Raw genomic sequence first — 23,651 nt, 5'->3', positions numbered from 1 at the left:
TAACGTTTGATTCAGAAATGCTATGTACATATCACAAAAAATACCTATCAGCTGATGGTAGCTAGACAACCGCGAGAAATACCGGTAAGTGTATAAAATATACACCGATGTGTGCAGACAAGAGCGGCAGCAGATTTGTGCAGGTTTTAATGAAACGGTGATAACAGCCCCTAACATCTAGTCAATATTATTATAGGTGTGGGGGTGATTTATCGGCCTAATTTCTTGATGGAAGTGAACTAAGTTCATAGCATGTTGGATTGTACCCAACAAATAGGAGGTAACATTTCTCAACGACATCGGGAACTGTCTATTTTAAGTATGTACGCAACTTACTGGTACTTACTGTCTGATGCTTGGCTAATGTAAAACGCCTACAGCTGAGGTCACTGCTCTCATCTGCATGATAAATGATTCGTCGTGTCCGTCCGTCCATCAGTTCTTCACACAATTTCGTGAATAAGGGCAATATGGCAGTTTACCTAAAGGTTACCTTAAAACGTGGTAAATATGACGCTCACCATCTGAATATCGACTAATAATGTTGCTGTGATTGTTTAAACAGTTGTTGACCATTTATTTTTGACTTGCAACTGAATGGAATGTGTGGCAGAAACTCGTGAATGAAACATATTTTGATGGATCGCTATTAAACTTGATGCATATTACGGCATTATCTAAAGATAGGCGTTTGAACACATCACAATGTTTATGCAGTTGTTGTTAGAATTATTGTCCTTTTCTACTTAGAGTTGGACGTAGTGTATGGCACTAAGTTCAACTAGTCTCAGGGTGTTTTCCGTGTTTTGCTGTGAATCTTTGTACATAATGTTGTCATAATCATCTCAAGACAGGGATGTACCAAGGGTTAATGGCGTCGGAATGGATGGCCCAAAAGGGTTTTGGCGTCCCAGGAGCTCTGGCGCTGGTGATTTTGGAGCCCCAAGACATCTGGAGCCCATGGCAACCGCCCCATCCGCTCCCCTCCTTCAGTTAGTACCCTATTGTCTGATGATGTGTATATTGACATATTAGTGCGCTCCCTCCATTTTTATACCTGTGTTTGACCTCTTTCACTTACTTACACCGGTTCCTCATTGACTGCGGTGCTAGACATGTGACCGTCATATGATCTCCCCGAATCGACTAAAAGTATACTGTAACTTGTATTTAGTGACGTAACACGCCAAACCCAAAACAAACACATAACCAATGCTGAATACATTATTTAACAGAATCTTATAATTTCATCTACTCTTGAAGTTTTCAGATCATGAAACTTGTTAATATTCTAGTTATAGTTGCAATGTATGATATATTATTGTGAACTCGTCTAGTTATGCAGTTGTTGATGGATCTGAGTCATACTTACAAATTTGTACTATTGTTATCTAAAGGTTGTGAATTTTGACGTCACTGTACAGTACGCTTGCTATCTATACAAGAGTTATTGCCCCTTCTCATTTCCGATTGGTTCAAAATATAACACACTTTGCAGTTAGTTTTACAGTTACTGATGTATTTTAGAGATACACGATATGGTTATCATATAAAGATGTTCATACTAGACAATTAATTATTGTACATTTTATGATATTTCTAAGAGCTGATGCCTTTTCTTTGGAACGGCAGCTGGAGGTAAGGAGGCTGACTGTAATTTCTATTAGGTCTATATTTATGTATGTTATGTCATCTCCATTTTGAGGGCGATAGCAAAGTACGGTTGAGTATGGAGTATATTTACGTCAGAAAATGGCTCACCATTATTCCAGTTTACAAACGTTTTAGATTATCCCGGGGGTGCGGGGGTGGATAATGAAAGTTAAACCATAAAAATGGAATTTGCAATAATTTTACTGAACAGAAAGCAATACAGGGCATTATACTAATAATTCTGAAATTATATTATTCAACAATCTCAAGTCAACAATATTCGTCATGGAGAAGTTTTAAAACTGGTCTCAGAGTCATCGAGTTTTCTCATTGTCTCGTGACAGCTTAGGTTCATAATTCCTTCATAATTCCAGAAATAATAAAATGCTATTCAGAAACAGCAACACTACTTTATTTTAAGTAAGTCATAATTCATTGTTGGGTTTTTAGCCATCTATAGTATGTGTGATATTAAACTTAGTCTATACTGACATATTGGCCGTCGCTGAGGTGAATATTGCGTTTTATGAACCATTATAATTACTACTGACCGACTGGAACCCATGCTTAATATCATATATGTAGTGGTTCATCAAACTTCATGTGCTCCATTTTAATGGGGAAAAAAATTAAAAAAATGTATAAAAGTGATATTATATCAAAGACGCAGTGTACACGATATACATATCTTTACAGGGGCGCCCATAAAATTATTGGGGGGGGGGGGCAAACACGAAGTGGTCAGTTATTAAGTTTTACTGATGTAGGCTAAAACATGTTTAGAGGTGAAATCGGGGTAGGGGTGGGGCGCCATTGCGCGGGCGTCCATGTATATGTAATGGTCCCGATCACAAATACATATACTCGAGTTGTGATTGAATACATGAAGCTGAGAGTTAACAGTTAACTTTTCACATCCCTGTAAAGTGTAGCTCAGTTATACCCAATGTTGTTGAGCTAACAGAGAAACTGACAACTAAATAGTTTGAACCTCGTAAGTGGAAGCTAAACATTAAATAAATAAATAAATAAATAAATAAATAAATATAACAAAAACACGAGGGTAGACGGAAAAATTGCTTCACACTTTGGTCACGTGTTTCAATCGCAGGTGTCAATACCACCCGATATCTTGCTAAAATATCACTATCATTTACGTTGAGATCATAAGAATAATTACTTGTAATAAGTGAGGACATGTTTCGGTCAGCGCGCCATTTACAGTATAGCCTAAGTCTAAAACTGTTTTAACGGCAAATCAGGGATTTTATCTACAGTTTTCGTTTATGCTCCTCGTTGATGGGTGAATAAGAGTTGTAAAGAAGGGCGTGTATTTGATAAAAGTTCGTACCATGCGTCACTTCAATTGATAACTGCAAGCTATAGTTTGTCCTAGTCGCGCTGTTTACGCACGTTGTTTAAGCACATTAATCGATAATTATTTTCCTCTCCCTTGAAAATTATCTTATCTTGCACTTGTATTGTACTCCAGGCATCTAAAACTTACGAAAATGTCATCTATAACAATTAAACATAACAGACGCATAGAACCTACCACGTGTTTCAGATTAAATATTTGTAACTCGTGTGATTTAGACCTTATTTCGCCCATACAATGTGTACCAACGAGGTGTAACAACAGACTACCCCATATATATGGCACATTAAATCATCCCATGGCCGTTGAAAGGGGTGGACGAAAGGGAGATTGCCAGGGGTGCAAAGCTTGAATGTCAGAGTTTGCCGTATTTTTCCCACGGCGAAACTCTCCTCTAGCTCCGTTTCGTCCAACTCGTGATAGCACTGGATCTCTTGATATATTGATATGTTTTGAATTAGTTTTAGCTGATCCACTGAAACCATAACAAGCTTGCACGCGTTCATTAATGTGACCCAAAACAATTATTTTATAAAAATAAAAATAAAAATCTTCACCTCCCAATAAAAAAAAGAAAAAAGAAATGCACAATTGAATATGGACATTAAATTCGTCATCCATTTTGTCATTGCATTGGAATCATTTGTTTGTTTATTTTGTATTTATCGATATGGTTGTGTTTGGGGTAGAGTATAAAAAAGGGTAATGTCTTGGGCAGCAGAGAAGTTATTAGATGTATTGTAACTCCCATGGCAAAAATATTTTAATTCACCAAATGGGTCTTTCCATATCCCCCAACCAACGCTTCCATGTGAGTGCAAACGCTCAAGTTTCCTACTATGCAATTTCAGTACTTTTATTCAATTTGCCTATTATAAAATGTATCAGATGTACCTTTTGCCACTACAATTTGCCTATTTTAAAATGTGTCAGATGTACTTTTTGCCACTAATCACGGAAATGAAGATGCCGTGTGCAGATCAGAATTTTTGTATTTGTATTTAGTTAACTGTCACGTTAGTAAATTCAAACCGCCTGACGTGTCCATTACTAAGGGTCATGAAGGACGCACCAGAATAGGCCGCGTCTCTTGTAGTGCTGTGTCACGTGCAGGAAACTTTACCACAAAATGTTTCGGCACGACACACAATATGATATTTTGATTTTAATTTTGAAACTTTCTACAGCACTCTTTAATCCATGGATTATTTAAGTTCTTTCAAGCAAGAGTTGTTACAAAGTTTAATGGTCGTGGTTCGATAGTCAACACCTTCCACTCCCATTCGCATCCGCGCCATTGGTACTAGTCTCTTTGTATGATATCGATTCATATATTTCTTACTCGCAGTGACATTCATACCTAAAGTTTGAATATTCTGTTCTTGATAATAGATAATCACAGGAGAGAGTCAGAAAGAAAGAGGGAGGGAAGGGGGCACATATGCCCAGCAAGAAACCTATTTTGCTGCCTCTTGTCCCCAACTGTTTGCAATATATACTTCTCTCAATTTTTCTTTATAGTCTTTGATAAGACATGGAAGCATGTTATGTTGATTAATTATTTATTTAATTAATGAATTAATAAGCAGCTGCAATAGAGAATTGTGCGTATTATGAATAATACTTCATTACTGGCACTGAATTCAGAAAGGCAAAAGAGCGGGATTTCCCCCAGATTTAAAGATCTGGTGACAAATAACACTATCGCAATTTCAAAGATGTGTTATTGAAAGACCCGAAATTTTCATCATGCATTTTAAATGTCGTTGCATAATCTGGAAGAAAGTTTTATAGAACCATTTAACTTAGGTTCAAAAAGACTACATTAGGTGTCCTTTGACCAAGTTTGATCCCTAGAAAGACTAAACATATGCCACATATGTTTACTTATTTCGTGTTTACATAGGTTTCTTTTAATGTTTTGCCAAAAATATACCATCATTCTTGTAGCTGACTTTTTCGTTTGAAAATTGACCTTTTGACCTCTACCAGAATGTATCTTGTCATTGTTTGTACAAGTATTCTGCAAAACCTAATTGTGTCTAGCATCTATCTCATGACTTTTCAAGGTGGAAGTTTGACGAACAGACGGATGAATTGTTAGACTTCAATAAGAATGCGTATGGATAATGAGAGGCCAAAAATGCGTGCAACATATACAAATGGAACGCAGAAAATGTTTATGACAATTTTCCCGCAATAATAAAATTTCACTTTCAGCATCCGGCCTAAGTTTACAGCTATAGAACATGGTATTGATACTTTAAATAAAGAATGAACAAAACGCATTTAATACATTCTGTGTATTTATTACAAGCAATGACAATATCTGTAAACAAAGTATGCGTAAAGTCATTAGTCGCAAGTGCTTGCATGAAAACAATGAAAACAAACTGAAATAGAGACTGTGCACATAATTGTTTCATGTACATATCAGCATTATTCTGATTCCGATTACCAAGAATGCGAATATAGAGAATTTCCTATCGTCTTCCCCAAAACTCAGAAGGACTGCTTAATAGGTCTTTGTTCAAACTGAAACCTGCCTATTTCCAGGAAGAGACGACCCCCTCTACAATGACTTTTAGTTTATGCTTGATTATCTATCTTGTTTATGAACAAGTAAACCTTTTATTAACCGACGCCACGCGTTTGGTTGATCGAGCTATGTACCACCTTTCATTTCGTATGAAAGGTATCCAAGCTGCATTATCTGCTACCATAGCAAGTCTTATCTGCTACCATAGCAATTGAAACGTAGACTGTACGTAGTCGAGTGAAGATATTAGCCAGATTGAAACATCGTTAACCCCGATTTGTTACTGCATTGTAAAACATCGTTAAACCCGATTTGTTACTGCATTGCAAAACATCGTTAACCCCGATTTGTTACTGCATTGTAAAACATCGTTAACCCCGATTTGTTACTGCATTGTAAAACATCGTTAACCCCGATTTGTTACTGCATTGTAAAACATCGTTAACCCCGATTTTTGGTACATTGTAAAACATCATCAACCCTGATCTTCTGGTGCATTGTAAAACATCACTCAGCGTATATTGTTTGTAGTTGCGTATACATTGTTTCATGTTGTTATACTTTGATGCTACATATTGATGTTATAGACTGATGTTACAAATTGGTGTTATATATTGATGTTACAAATCGTAAACTCAGTAAATAGGGCACGTTTGACATGTTGATGTTGCCTACTGTTTAACAGTTGTAACAGTAGAATGCATTAGATGTAACATATTAATGTTACAGACTTGTGTAACAGCTATAACATAGTAAATACATTACATGTAACATGTTGATGTTACGGATGGCATCATCGGTAAATGCGGTACACGTATCATGTTGATATTACAGATTTATATAAAAAATCTTGATATCAGTAAATAAGGCAATTGTAACGTAAATTCGGTGCATGTAACATATGATGCAAATGGCAGCGTCAGTAAATATGGTACATGTTAAATGCCACCGTTATAGATGGTAACATGAGTATATAAACTATATGTAACTCTTGTAACATGTTAACGTAGCACGTGGTAACAAGATGCTGCTACCAGTCTAAATTATTCTCTGAACATAAGAAAGATCTGGACCAAGCAAACATCAGTTTTTGTAACTTTTGAAAAGTGAACGTCATTATGTCAACCTATTGTTGATTGCCGCAATACAGAAATTGCTGTAAGTTTGTTTATTACAAAGTCCGGGGAATACACAAATTTAGCTTGTTACATGGATCTCGTTTTAAACACAACGAAGTAAAAGTAAAGTTTCGCTTCCAACCGGGTGGAAATATAGACTCGTTATATGCAGGTTCTTGCTAAATCAGATCCGCAATATGGACCGTTTACTGCAAAGTAATAATTTCATACGACAAGAAAACATAATTGTTTTATAAATATGTTTTATAGGGATTAAGAATTAACAGTAAAGAAAATTCTATCTATCTATCTATCTATCTATCTCTCTATCTCTCTGTCTGTCTGTCTGTCTATCTGTCTATCTATCTAGTCAATAAATGTTATTCAATACTTGTGGTTAAGAATTAATTGGGGCAGAATTGTTGAATATGTCACCATTATTACAGCAACCAATATTTCACAATATTTTTACAATGTTTACCAAACAAAAACTTTATAACTAAATTTCTGCACAATGTTGTATGAAACAAAGGCATGTGTAAATCATAGCTGTACCGTTTTTCTCGTACTTATATTATACCTTTTCCAGGTATATTACACTCAGCTCTGTCGATTTTAGCCCCTAGGTACAGTGCACTCAAACCTGTCGATTTTAGTACCTAGATATATTGCACACACACCTGTCGATTTTTGCGCCTAGGTACAGTGCACTCAGACTTGTCGATTATAATGCCTATATATATTGCACTCACACCTATCGATTTTAGCGCCTAGGTACAGTACACTCAGAGTCGTCGATGTTAGCGCCTAGGTACAGTACAGCCATATCTGTCGATTTTAGTGCTTAGATACATTGCACTCAGACCTGTTGATTTTAGTGCCTATGTACAGTGCACTCAGATCTGTCGATTTAGTGTCATATTTTGATTTTAAGATAAAAAATACAACAAGCTTGATTTCTCGATTAAGATGCCGCATCATTTGTCCAAAATCGTACCAAGTTCGGCTGCCTATGTACGTTTGTTCATATGGTAAAATGGGAGTTCGATTCTGATCATTCTTATTAAATTCTGTTTAATAATTTTAAGACATGAAAAGGTAGCGAGGATGTGAACCTTTCGACGGCACGGAAAATGTTCACCTCCCTCTGTTTGTAGACAGACCTGCCCCTTTTTTGTAATAAGCTATGGCCTTATGCAAGGGGATGCCGCTTGTACCTGCCTTCAGAGAAAGAGTCCGGTTGTTTTATGTTGGCGCGTGGTAAAGCAGTGTACTTGCCGTTGGTGTAATGTTGACGTGTGATATAGCTGTACATCCTTTTGGTGTAATGTTGACGCGTGATGTAGCAGTTAACATGCCGTTGGTGTAATGCTCGCGCGTGAGGTTGTTGTTGTTGTTGTTGTTATAGGGTTTAACGCCATTTTTCAGCACAAGATAGGCTATACATGGCGGGCAGATTTAATGGTGGAGGAAGAACCCGGGAAAACCCCGAAAAGAACCACCGACCCACGAGAAGCTACCGGCAAGCTTTCTGACATATCCACATTGGCCGAGCCCGAGACTCGAACCCACGCAGACAGAGGTGAGATGGCAGTGATCCGTGACGGAGAGCGCTTTAGACCACTCGGCCACTTGGGGCCCACGCGCGTGAGGTAGCACTGTGCAGTTTCCTTTAACAGGCTATAAGGAAAATGTATAATACAGGTGGTATGGATAATTTATCACACGTAGTCTCCGTCATTATCAGCAAAGGTGTCACGCATATGTATCTTCATGTGGTAGACCTTGAAGAACATCATTGTTGAGAGTGACTGTATTCAAAGTAAGTAGTTCGTAAAAAAAACCTGACCGTTCGTGGACCACCTTTCAAGTTTTTACTATGTTGGGTCTTGTTCGATGAACCTTTACAAGTATAATTTTTTATGATTTCGTGTGGTATTGATCATAAACGTGTCTGAAACTACGGAGTCTAAATGGTTTTTCACACACGTTGGATGAGTATAAAAATAAATGGATGAAATAACCTAAAGCATTGTCATGCAGGTGTGTCATTTAAACAGTTTCTCCCTCCTCATCTAAGCATAAAATGTATGCATGTTGACCGTTGCATTGTAATGTACTTCGGTCGGTGGACTAGCACCAAGGATGGTACATGCAAGTGCATGACCCTTGCCCAACACTGTTTATTGCAAATTGAAAGTCTTCAAAAATCCTGAAGATGCAGTTATGAGTTGCACTTGCTTAGTTAGGCTCGATTTTGTCGCAGAACGCGTTTTCCAAGACCTCCAACCGCATATGTTAGACAAATAACCTTATAAAATAGTTTGAAAGTCACGTTAATTTTAACGCATGTGGCACACACACACACACACACACATATATATATATATATATATATATATATATATATATATATATATATATATATATATATATATATATATATATATATATAATTTTAATGCCTTTAATGAATGTCCTAATATCCGGAATTATCTACATAAGGAGACATTGGAGATTCACGAAAATGGTATCAAATTTTAACGCCTCCTTTCTTCATGTATGGGTTAGAGAAAGTACTTTGATATTTATTATGATAAAGGATAGTGCAAAAATTGTATGAAGGAAAAAATTGCCACCTTCTTTCAACTCTACTATTTTACCTATAATCAAAACCAGGGTTGGGCAAAATCCGACTCGTCTAAAGCTTCTATTCGGCCCAAAGAACGTTTTGCGGTAAGAATTGCCTTCTGCTATAAGTTTCGGATAAACGTGTATTCAACCGATGGTTATTAAGTATGTTTTCTTTGCTGTGGAAATAATAAAATGTGTCATTATGTAAAATGATTTCATTATTGTAGTAGTAATGTGTGACCCCAGAATACTTACAAGAACAAAAGGGTAAATCTGTGAATTAATTTCATAAATATAGTAAGAACATGAGGCCTGTGACAACTTAGGAAAATTCGTGAAATATCCTCCGCCCACAAAGTATATTGCCCTCCTGATCTGAACTTAAGGGGGATATTATACCTAAATGACCCTTTTTGTTTAAGAAGATCCACAACAAAAAGAAGACGAAGAGAAATTAACAATAGTTGCTCTTACTTCAGTAAATTAAAGACGAATCAAATGTGTCAATATTCACACAAACGGACACTCACAACATGAATAAATTTATTTATTACATTTTTTCATAGTGAGATATTCGAATGTATCTGTGTTAGGAAAATTATATCGCTACGTGATGATGCCGGTTTCGTTACCACAGTGGCGATCTCACGTTTGGAAGTATGTACTCTCTCTCTCTCCTTTTGAACAAATCTTAAATTGTATCAGGACCGCAAACCCTCCAGTCTGCACTAACGTAATCAGTAAGGATGCTCAATAAAGAATGTCTAAAAAGACGAGCCAAATAATGAAAAGTAGGATCAGGTATTAACTCTTTTTAATTAGTCTTCCACGTGAATCGTGCAAGCTATTAGTGACTGAAGCGATATGAGCTGCTGTTATTCGAAATTATGCCCCACCCCCTCCAATATGGAATGCCTTTTACAATCTACGACAAAAAGGGTTTATTTGTTTTAGGGAACAAATATGGATAAATATAGGGATATAATTTTGCAAGTAGCTATTCTAACTCACAACACCATCACAATCAAGTCTGAAAACGAAAAAGAAATCGGGTATTGATGAGAGTGGATTGTAAACTGAATGAAGTGGTCGAAATGTGAGTGCAACTAGACTGAAGAAATGTAAAACTTTATGTTTGAATGCAGTAATGAAGAAAATAGCCCATACAAATAAACTTACAATCATTAAATGCTTTTGTTTAAAGATGTTGCTTTCTGACATCTGTAGCTTGTGACCGTTATTTGATGTTCATGCTGCACCTACACCGAGCGCTTTTCACAGTATCATTCTGCGCTAGAAATTGGTAAATAAAATTAATTAATTACATAAAATGTATACTTTTAGGCATTATTTATGAAGCTAAATTTACAAACGTTCAGTGCCCTAAAATTACTGTAAATTTCGGAACATGTTCTATCGATGTTGCATGCAGCCATTGATTGCATTTACATAGAATGTAGAAAACAAATCAATAGAGATCGACAGTTTTTTTTCCACACAAAAATATAACTTTTTTTTACAGGGTTGTTTTATGAGATATGAAATATATCATTCGTGAAGTGGAAAAATTTTGCCTTGTCACGAATGTTTCCCACTTCAGCAGTGAATATTTCGTTATATCTGCTCAAAGGAAAAATAAAATCGCGCAGATATCCTTTACATATCCAGTAACAAGATCTAACATCTCTTGTGCATTGACTTTGTTGATAATAGAAAGGTCGTGCATAATAGACCGAGTTTCGATATGATCAGTCCAAAGATTTCTAACCTTGGTTTGTAGAGTTTTCTTGACACTAGCTAAGTTACTTTCATTTTGAATTGCATTCATTGCGCATTTATAGTATACGGACCGCAAGAACGTTTTCGTTGTGCATAACTGGACTGGTTTTTGGCTCTTTGCCAACCACAATACATTATAAAAACATAATAATATTTTTGAAGATATATATATATATATATATATATATATATATATATATATATATATATATATATATATATATATATATATATAGACTGTGACTAAGTTGTGGTTTCAAATAGTGGTTTCACTAAGTGAGTCATGATTGATAGCACAACGTTTTATGTAAACAAACCAATCCCTACTAAACAAACAAAGTATTGGAGTTATTACTTTACAACACCCAAAGAGGTGATATATATATATATATATATATATATATATATATATATATATATATATATATATATATATATATATCTCCAAACACGTAATTGTCTGAAATCATAACTCGGGATTAGAAATATTCAACAATGTTCTCGCAGTCTTCACTCATATTCAAGTTCACTGCTAATGATAGTTTTATTCCCATTTTTCTAAGAAATACCCGATCCTGAACTAGCTGCATTTACTTGTCGTCCAGTTCAAACTTGTTGCATTTACTAGTCATGCAATCTCGAAGTTGCATTTACTTTTCATAAAATCTCAAACTAGATCCATCTACTTGTCATACAATTTCAAAATGGCTGTATTTACTAGTCATATGATCTCAAACTAGCTGCATTTACTTGTCTTACAAACTCAAATATGCATTTACTTGTAAAATTTCAAAACTAGCTTCATTTACTTGCCATAAAATCTCAAATCTGTATTTACTTGTCATACAATCTCAAATCTGTATTTACTTGTCATACAATCTCAAATCTGTATTTACTTGTCATAAAATCTCAAATCTGTATTTACTTGTCATACAATCTCAAATCTGCATTTACTTGTCATACAATCTCAAATCTGTATTTACTTGCCATACAATCTCAAATCTGTATTTACTTGTCATACAATCTCAAATCTGTATTTACTTGTCATACAATCTCAAATCTGTATTTACTTGCCATACAATCTCAAATCTGCATTTACTTGTCGTAAAATCCCAAACTAGCTACATTTACTTGTCCTACGGGTCACAATAGCCTTGTGAATTTAAGTTTATATTTGCTAGACACTAATATAGAGGGGAGTTCTATTTTCTTTTTCAGTTCTGTTCTGTGCTTTAGCGTTCTCCGTTTGTTACAGTTGGTAGATCTAACAAGTAAACAACTCACGTTTCCGCCCTTTGTATGCGCCTTTGTACTGGAGGACCGTAGGAAAGCACATCACATTCATAACAACCGTCAACTCCACCCCTGCACATACGTTTTATGCATGAGATTTATGCTCGGGGGAACATTAACAAAATCTATTGAACTTATTCGAATGAGTATCCGGTAATATATGTTTCACGCATAAAATTTGTTTCTTTAAGATTTGCAGAATACAAATGAGAACCGACATTGCAAAATAATACGACTGGTGTATTAAGTGTTGAAAATAAGTTTGTACCCAGTCATATCCGGGTTCTTTGCTTTTTTTTAACCAAGATTTCCACAAGTTCGATCAGCTACTAAACATTTTATTTTTGCTAGTTTTACAGATGTATCTAGTTGCTAACACGTAAGCAAGTTTGGTTCAAGTCTGATTCCCTGAATGAAGGAATGCATAGGTCACTGAGTAAAATCCGTGAGCCTGATTTGTTACACAAACAAGTGAAAACAGATTAGAAAACAACAAAATGCGGGGTCAAAACTTTAAACATGGTAATTACCAGGCCCAGAAAATTGGCCGTGAATTAAGTCTGTTTAACTCTGAATAGTACTTTATTTAATACTGGGCGTAAGTAAACAATAGATCTGCTATCGTCGAACGATGTTGAAAAAATGCATAATGCATTTGCATGTATGTATGTATGTATATATATATATATATATATATATATATATATATATATATATATATATATATATGAATCACCCGTCATTTTCTTGTACCCTTTGCAGCTACATGTACTTGCACTGAATCACAAAGTCGCCATATCACACTTGATGTATGAATCATACGTCATCCTCTAGTACCCATACAAAGTGTATGATGACAATATTGCTATATATCAACAGAGCAGAAATTAATCTACTTTCCGTTTGCTTGGAAGATTATTCGCTTGTTTGACGTTTAGGGGTTATGAAGACGGGAAATGTTATATCTTGCTCAGGAAAGTAAAATACACTGGCAATGGAAACAGTGTATGCATGTATGTATGAATGTATGTATGTATGTATGTATGTATGCATGTATGTATGTATGTCTCTGTATTTGCGTATGTATGTATGTATGTATGTATGTATGTATGTATGCATAACGTTAGCAACCAATATAGCACCGATTACGTGATGGGTTATCGTAAAAGCAAAACGATCGCTAAAACCTTTAGGACGATCAACTCGCTCTTCCAACCCCCCAGTGCCCCCCCCCCCCCAAGTACCTTGTTCGAAGATATACATCAAACACTGGAGACGTAAATATTTTTTTTTAAAGTACATTAAAAAATGTCTGAGAAGGATTTTAACCCGCACCTTTGTGATTGCGAGATATTCTAACCGGTGTTCCGTAAAATGTAGCGTCGTGCCCTTGAAAGCTATGTCTGGGGCAGTAATAGAAAACAAAACAAAACAATAAAGGTAAAAAAACAAAGATAAATCCTTTTCTACGCCGCCGCTTGGTCACTTGTATCAGGCTTGCTCGCACAGTCAGATAATTGGTCAATACTAGGCTATCTCACTAAATCGTTCAGACAGGGCAAACATTTTGATTAAAAACATTATCAGAGATTAAAAGAAAACAAAATGTTTGACCTCAAGAAAACAGGCACACAAACGTATGAACTATAATTAGAATGTTAAAAGTTTACATTAAGAAGAACAACAAGAAGACGAAAGAAATCAAAAACTACAATGTACTACGATGCAGATTATATCAGAAACGTTACACAGTTCCATCACTTATTGTTCAATGTTGGGCCTTTGTGGGGAAAACAAAAATATTTAATGAAGATTATGCACGTAATTTCAAACATTTTACGTATTCATCGTATACAAATTGTTTGCATGGCGTGAAGTAGCGGTCTACGGCTTAGAAAAGCGTATTAATAACTCGTACAAAAACACCATGTAAGTGTCAAATTAGGGTTTCATGAATGTGTGATTATCAGTTGATTAGAGGTAAAGTACGTGTGGTATTTGGACATTTAAGAACCATCCAGGTGACAACGACTGTTGTCTTGAGGTTCTTGGAAACAGAGGAAACATTGACCTCAAGCCAGATTCACACATGCCATGTTTGATTCGCTCGGTTGTGAGGCCCCTTGCGTTTTTCATTATTCAATAATTGTAATTACACACAAAGATAGCAATATATTAAAATATTGACGTATGAAGACAATATAGAATATATGACCGTATAAAACAGATCCAGATGTCGAAATAAACTATCCATCCATTCATCGGTTCTTTTATGTATGTATATATTACTCGATTAGTTTGTAAGATAGAGAAATTTTCAAAACAAGAAAAAAAGAAAACAAAAGACTCAGAAAAAAAAGTAAATGTATAGCAGAAAATGAAATGCTCGTGTATTTGGAGATGGATAGAAAGCAATAATATTTTTGTGTACGGAATATAAACCTGCACATCAACCGCAGACTGAAGTCTGATACATACGTGGCGCACCATTTCATGATTTGGCTGCAACGGTCCTATTACAGAGTTTGGTACTCTAACATCGTTCACCCAATATTATAGCAAATTTATAATGATGATACATTTTCAAATGATGACTTGAAAATAAATTATGGCAACAACTTTGTCATGAACTCAGACTTTAAAAAGCTCTGTATCTGACATCAAATTGCCCAACAGAAGTCAGTATGATACATTTGAACTAAAGATCTAAAATAAGAGTCATATAGCATACTCAGAGGAAAAAAAGACTAAATTTACATTTCCAAAATATTGGGACTAAATTTGTAATCAACTCTTATCTGCGACAAATAAATAAATAAATAAATAAATAAATAAATAAGAAACCATATATAAGCACACACACACATTTGTCTTTATGTGTGTCCCAGCTGACAAACAAGAGTTCGAAGCTCGCGCCGGCATCCTAATTTTTAAAATGTTTTTTTTTATACATGCTTTTCATTTCTTTGTTAGAATTTTCTTATAAACTCGCTCAGTTCAATTTTTAATTTGAAAAATACTTTTGAACTTTAATGTTGAAGGTTGTTTTTTTCTCACTCATGATATACCATTGAAAGAATTAATTGGAGTGGGCTCATGAAAACCACTCGTACACTCATATTTTCCGGGTAAAAATGTGCTGGGCCGAGTAAATATTTTGTACTCGTCCAAGGGCCAAGTACATGCAATTTCGCAGCTTGAAAATAAACATGACAAACATTGATTAAAAACATCTTATGTATAATTTTCCTACTTGTTGTATGTTTAGGACATTTTGCGACGTAAACTACGTCGTTTTTTGTATAGGTACCATATGTCAGCTTTATACTAAAATGAGTAAATATTATGAACATATAATGTTACAGTTTGACACTTAGTCGTCGACTGCTTAACGGTGTTTGCATTTACATCAACATTTTTCAGTAATTCATGCGTTATTTTCATGTGGAGACATATTCCTTTTTAATGAGCTATCGGGCATTCTTACGAGTCAGGCTTCTTAAACATTTAAGAGACAGAGAGTACCATCATTATAGTCAGTTTGTTTTCTTCATACTATCAGGCGATGTAACCATTGCCGCAGTCTACAGACATTTTCGAGACTGAATATTTACTAATATATTGCCATGCAAAAGGAAACATGACGGCATATATTTCTACAAACATGAAATTACTTTTCACAAGGAAATTGTTGTTAACTTATATTAGAAATGAGTATTTTAAGTGTCTCAGCCAATTTCCAAATGACTTTCACACAATACCTACGGCTATAATCTATTTATATAGCAGATAACATGAGACAAATGTTCCATTTTGTTTGGTCAAGCGGCAGTCTTCCTTTCCTGGGGCATATGTGTATTTCTCTAGAATGGAGGTTTGACGAAAATGGACCGTTTTGCACAAAAGTTGATTGAAACTGGAACTGCTTGAATTCTTTCAAACGCAATGTACTGCCATTTTTCATTTCACTTTACGCTGGCCTGACAATGTGTTAATAAAGCGGCACAGTCCTGAAATTACTGGTGATCTAGGGCAAGCGCAATAATGTGTGACCAGAGGAAAATTAAATCATTTAGATATTCTCCATCTCTAACGTTTGCCATATTTACTTCATAAACATGTATGATAACTCATTAGAATGGAAATTAATGACATCTTGATTACTGGAAGATTTCATTGTAACGCAAATACACCTAAGGTGTATTTGATGGTTATGTTTGCAACTACAATTTCTCGAGTTCCAAACCTTGTTCTTATTTGATGTAGATCTACGGAGCAATGTACTAGATCATACTATGTTCTTGCTTTCAACCCATTTAGTTTCAACCTTACATGAATTATATGTGGTTCTTTGATCAAGCGTACGCAGTGTACTGAAAACGTGTTTTGTGTTGAGTATAACGAGGGCCGTAACTAGTAGCTCTTGCAGCTCACTCGTCCCAGGAACGAGTGCCTGGGAAACTTTATCCAGAGCATTGACCAGATTAATATAGTGTGTTTGTGTTTGTGATTTGGATTTTTAACATAGCTTTAACACATTTTCAGTCATATCACTACGATATCTGCAGTGTAACAGTTTACAGTGATGTCTAGCACTGGCGCATCATGCCGCAGACATGTGACATGATGTCCCACCCGGTCACATTATCCTGACACCAGGCCGACCAGTCCTAACACTAACTTATTAATGCTGAACGCCAAGCGAGGCAGTGTTAGTACCATTTTTGCAGGTCTTTGGCATGACTCAGCCGGGGATCGAACCCACGACCTACCACATCCGAGGCGGACGCTCTAACCACTAGGCCACCGGAGCGGTGATTAATGTAGCAATATACGTGTAAACAATATGTGTGTATAAATAATTACATTATTTGTGTTACACAATGTCAACTTTTTGAAATCATGAAACATTCAATTGATCGAAGAGAGAGAGAGAGAGAGAGAGAGAGAGAGAGAGAGCATGTTTATGACATTTATAACAAAGTTATAACTTCTGTAAATTATATGTTAATCTTAAAACTGTAGTATTGATTTGTGTCCCTACAGGACAACAGGAGGGAGATATTAGACTTCAAGGGACTGGTGCCAATGCAACGCAAGGTCGAGTGGAAATTTATCACAATAATACATGGGGCACAGTTTGTGATGATGCTTTTGAAGCAGCGGACGCATCAGTGGTCTGCAGACAACTAGGATATACGTGAGATTTTTCAAAAGATATACCATGTAGTTCATATTGTTTGATTGGTCAAACCCTTCTCTTTTTATTTACTGCAGTTGTTTGTTTAACATATTGTATATATTGATGGAAAAATATATAAGAACTGTCACTTGCATACTACAGAGAGGAATCATAGCAGAGTGACAAAGTATAGTGGCATAGTATAATACCATATTATAATGACGTAGTATAGTGACTTTGCTGACTAACTGTGTAGTATATTCACATTAATATGTTCTGCTGTTCAATATTTCTTTATACCAAATATTGATTTTGTCGTTAAAATTTAACAATTAAGTTTATTTATTTATTTATTTTTATCGAACGAATACGCTAATGTGTGCAACTACCCACATGACTTCAATGTTTAGGCACCAAAACACTCTCAATCATTAAAAAATATCCCTCACATGGCACAAAATAGAGCATATCGTATAACAAATATCCGTTGGGTTTTTATGTTTTTTGTTTGTTTTGGGGAGGGTGTTAGAGGGTGGTGGTACGAGACGGAATGTTGATCAGCACATTATTAATTATATCACGCCGAGGAAAGGAAACAAAGCTCCTTTTCCAAGAGCATAAGAAACAGCCGACTCTGGTTTGTTTTCAGCAGATGTTAAATCCCCGACCCTTTTCCAGTCGAGCTATCGCAACTCCCAAATATGGCAAAAAGAAACAATATAAGGAAGCAGTGAATGTAAAGAAACACGCGCATGGTAGTAATATATAGTTTTACTAACGCATATTCAGCGTTATCAACGTCGTCTCAAACAAACGATAAGAAATTCCACCCATGGTACTACGATTGAGAATCAAAAGACGATTTTCTTATGCATTTCTATTTCATGTATATTTTGGTGTCAATAAGAAAACTTTCTTTAGATAATATACCAATGTAATGAAGACATGCCCCTAACCGAGGACGTCTTTGTTTCCGAGAAAAAATTTCACCCAGAGCAACGTAAAATCATAGTTTTTTGAAAGGTCTCAGTTTACACACTTCGTGCTAGTGTTTGAATTTGTTGTGTATCTTTCTTGAAAGTCTGTCGATACACGATCCTGAAACCATGCCCTCCATTAAACGGTTGAAATCTCGTAAAGTGGTCTTTGCTATTCAAATATCAGGCCTCCAAACATTGTATTATGATCAAACATCAAATAACAAAACGTTAGCTGAACTAGTAAAAGAAAACCTGGTGCATATAACAGTCGATGGTATTTGTTTCATTCATGTGAGTCAATATTGATGAGAAACTCAATATTCAAATGTACACAGTAAAAGCAAATACATATATGACAAGTTATACGAAAGAAGTACACGAAACTACTAAAGAAAATACCTACAAATTCCATGTCTAGTCATATCGAAATTGTGCAATTATCCTCTCCGAATGTAAGCTGAAAAGGATTCGACGGCACTGAGATTTCACACATGCAAAGCTCTTGAAAAGAAGTCATTGACAGAGAGCATTTGCACTGACGTTGTTTATCGAACCATATCAGCCCTTTTTATATCACCCTTACAGGTGAGAGCGGTTGTACAACTCATCATTGATCCTGTTTTAGTTACATCGAATTATGACAAAAACAATTTAGAAGTCAGTTGCATATAAGTTCAATAGATAAATATATATATAAGTCAATCATGAGTCCCAGTAAGACACACTGCATTACAACAGTATGTGTCTTTCATCATTGCAACCGCAAGATTTGTTACATTGTGTGCAAGCAAATAAAAAAACTGATGTATGCATTCATTGTGCTCTTACACGTATATGCCTGCTTACACCAATGACCTGTTGACCTTAACTTAAAAATCATGTGTTATGCTTACATTGATAGCACTTCTGTGATGGAAGTCTCATGAAAATTAAATACGAGCACACCAAACAAAACTCTACCTACGAGATCAGTCGCGTCAGTCAACATTAATTGCACATTTGCATTGCCTTTGAATTTAAACTGATTTAGTGATAGCCAGATTCACAAACTGTTCTACAGGACCAGTCTGTCTACCATAATTGTATTTGACATTCCTACTCATAGGATTTTTAAGCAAGTTTTACACAGAATGCGGCATGGGGATCAGAAGAGTACTTAACAATGTCTCCGCGTTCGTAGTATGATCGCAATTAGCGATACAGAACAAATTTACAAGGTACTTTGAACTGTGAACGTATAATTTAAGTGACTTAGAAAATGAACCGTGAGAGCAGTGTAACATTAAAGTGTGTTTCTCATTATTAGCGTTAAAACAACGCATACAAATAAAATGTTTGTAAGTATGTATTATAAATTTATCCCAATCTCCGAACCTAAACTTTGTGATGAAGCGTGTGTGAGACGATAGCAACAGTAAGGAGGAAAGAATTGGAGCATAACGAATAACGCTGGAAAATGATTTGTTGATGCAGGCCACATAAGTGATAATTGTATTGAAAATAATATTGTTATCATATGATCAAACATGCATAAAGTTATTTACAAAATTACATAAACATATTATGTGATAAAATACTTAATTGAAGTTCAGACCTGAATGTAAATTTGTAAACCATCAAACCAAAAACAATCCATTTGGGAGCCGAGACCGCCAAGATGTACATGTAACAAAAAGAAGCATGATATTTCTTTAAAAGCATGTTTCCAAATGTATGCAAATAACAAACGATACAAATATATGACAGAAAAGTGACACTTGAATAATTTGTTTAGTACAGGTGTGAACACCTTCATTATACAATGTTACACCTGAGATATTCATCTGAAGCTGCAACAAGTTATGTTCATATGATATAGAATGCCTAAAGCTATTTAAAAAGTAACTACAACATAGGAAGCTATACACCAAGGCGGTTGGTGGGGTGGTGGTGAAAATGTAAAAATTATGATCGTTAAATATTCAACCCGTATTTCCGAGAATTCTTTTGCAAGTGACGCTAAGGATGCTGACCCTTATATTCGTACACCTTAAAACTATATTCCATTGGCTGAATGAGTCACGTGACCCTATTTCTGGGTTAGGATGGTCCCAGATGGTCTATATTGCTTTGTTTCCAGTGCCCAATAAGACCCATTCACCCCTCATCACAAATATCCTTGCGCTAGCGCAAATAGTTTTATGATTAAGAGAGGATAACAATAGTAAGGAGGAAAGTAAGAATTTGAGCATATGAATAACGCTGGAAAACGATTTGTTGATGCAGGCCACATAAGTGACAATTGTATTGAAAATAATAATATGTTCATATGATCTAACATGCATAAGGTTATTTACAAAATTACTTTAACATAGTATGTGATAAACTACTTAGTTTAAATTCGGACCTGAATGTAAACTAGTAACCATCAAACCAAAAACAATCCATTCGGGAGATGAGACCGCCATAACACAGGAACCGTGCAAGTCACCCACTTTGTATGGGGCCTGTGCAGCCCCAAACGGACCGTGACCCCCATCAACCATGCCTTTCTCATTCTGATCACAGATATTTGTGATTCCCAAGTGAGAAGGATATAAGTGCCAACTGTTAAGAAGTATGTATTATAAAATCATCCCAATCTCCGAACTCTATACAAACATATACTTTAATAAATCAGTTTGACCGCTGTACTTCCCTTCCGAAATTGTAGAAGACCAGTGCTTCATCTCGGTTAAACTGAATATGTTGCCTATTTTGAAGAAACAAAACCGTTTGTTTTAATGCCAGTAGTCTCTTTATCAAGTTTGATAGAAAACACTCTACAAATTACAGTATAAACGATTTTATTAAGCATAGTTGATATATCCACCCTAAGCAGCTTGAAAAAGACGAAATCAAAACTAAATACATGGTTTGGTAAACACAACTATTCTCTCAACTTTTCAACATTAAATTGCACGTATATGAGAGTTTTAGAAGTGGGGTTGTGTATACATGTTTTGTATAACAAAGGCGTTCGTCTTTTTTGAGAACAAACTAGTCATTGGTTGTCAGGCCAGTTGTTCCTGCAATCAAAACTTAAATCCAGATAATTGGTGCGATCTCCAGAGTGGTGTAAGGTCTGCCTGCAGCACAATTGGTCAATGAGTCAATCACAAGTACAAATACTCAAATAACAATGTAATTACCATGGCGAACTGATGAAAGTTGTTGGAAAAACCTATGTGGAGGTTGCAATTGCATATAACTAGTATGTATTATGAAGTAGCCTTACGTGATGAGGAACAAATTAGTTCGTTTTCTTAGAATGTTTCGAAGTTGTAGATTTGGCGTACATGTTGCTTGTCTGCAAATGAAACAGTGTTTATAATACAAGGGGGAGCAAGACTTTAGTTTTCTATTACTTGTTCTGACATGACAGCGGATTGCTGTAGAAAAACTTAAATTTTTGTAAGTTTTTATATATTGTTTTGTTTAACTTTATCAGTTTTTAAAATAATCAATAAATATATATGAAAGTTCCAGATATACATGTACGATCTTGGTGTTGGTTTATGCTTCAGATCCTGTCAATACCCCCGCAATGGGCACATAGTAAAATTTTGGGCCTGTTATGAAAACAGAGGTGCAGAACGATCAGCTGTTTACAACATTCCGTCGTTCTGAACGAAAATATTACCAAAATTTGGTTCGTTTTGTTAATGCGTCATAACAAACTAAACATGATTATTGTTGGTTAATTGGTTAGATTGCCTATGAATCATAGTTCCAGAGAAACGCTAACACACATAAAAAGAATTATTCGTGCTCATCGATACATGGCGAAATTTCATAGCCATGAAGTATCAGCCTTGTGCAGGTATACACACTGAGAACGATGATTCCAGTTTTATTTCAGAGAAAAATCAAAGACATTGAAAATGTCAAATCTGCAACTGTTACAAATAGCCAAAACAACTGACAACTACTTATACCAATCTATTTAACTTTGAAAATGTAGAATTTATCTAGTTTTCAGTGTTCGCAAATATTTCTACTATACTAAACAATGGCGAGACATTCTTGTGGCGTAAATGACAATGCCGATTTACTCAGAGAACTAATGCATAATCCATTGAAGTGTTGACTAAAGTTCTATTTCACCATTCAAAAAGGGTCGATATATATTGTTAGTTTGCGTGAAAAGAGACGATGACATTGTTTGTTTTTTCACGAGCAAATGGTTTACAAGATATATAAATTCAATAAGTACCATGTCCTTCACAGATTCTAATCAGCCTTTTGTTCCAGTCTTCGAGGAGGCCGTGCTATTTTAATAAAAGAATTTGCCTTTGCATGTAAAAATGATTCAAACTTACATAACAATTCACTAAATGAGATCAATTACTTTGATTCGAAATAATAATGATCCTTTTGAAGGCATAGTTTAATTCAGTTTATTTACAACACCATGATTTATTCAGAAGTGGTTTTGGTTTTACGTATTAAAAAAATCAAATTTACATGAAATCTCACCCAATTATCGCAACCGTACAAATATCCTTACAAAAAAAACATTGAATTACCTTTCAACTTCTTTTATCAGGGGGTCATTTAAGCTGTGTTTATAATCTGAACGCTTACTACAGAGTTCACTACAATAATGCCAGATATATCTATACTGAATGAAACGAGAGTACAAATTCATGTTTGCATTAAATTGATATTAAGAAATCTCTCAGTGACGAAACTTTCGGAGCGATTTGATAATGTAATAAATTTGGAGTATTCGCATTTGGTTATAACGCCCTGTTTTAAGGGATTCTTAGATTTGTGTGATTATTTGTGTGATTATTGGAATTCGGCGCAACGGAAATATCCTTAGCCCGAAATAATTAACCAATTACTAAGATCAAACGTCACTGAGTGAAGTGTTGGTGAGTTTCCATGATACCATGGTTCACTATCAGTGAATTCAAGCCAAAACCGAATGAATGTCCCTGTCGTAAGATAGTCCATATTAAAATCTAGTGGAGTACATTGGTGGTGTGACTGCAGTGGCAGTATTTACGGTAGGAAACCGGTAAATTACACAAAGGAATAAATAAGAAGGGACTTGGCAGATACCGTTTAT

At 35.4% G+C, this 23,651-nt stretch overlaps 1 protein-coding gene across 1 annotated transcript in view; it reads left to right on the top strand.

Annotated features, from left to right (window-relative positions):
* LOC149779154 (uncharacterized) overlaps positions 1–23,651 on the top strand; it is a 52,136-nt gene that overhangs the window by 5,090 nt on the left and 23,395 nt on the right. The window contains exon 2 of the mRNA XM_089939717.1: positions 17,441–17,594. Coding sequence (XP_089795843.1) covers positions 17,441–17,594 — 154 coding nt within the window. The remainder of the gene's footprint in view (positions 1–17,440; positions 17,595–23,651) is intronic.

The sequence above is a fragment of the Sinohyriopsis cumingii genome, chromosome 17, assembly GCF_028554795.1.
Source record: "Sinohyriopsis cumingii isolate HCF-2022 chromosome 17, ASM2855479v2, whole genome shotgun sequence".
Lineage (NCBI taxonomy): Eukaryota > Metazoa > Mollusca > Bivalvia > Unionida > Unionidae > Sinohyriopsis > Sinohyriopsis cumingii.
Note: the sequence above shows the minus strand (reverse complement) of the source record. Positions and strands in the feature narration are given on the sequence as shown.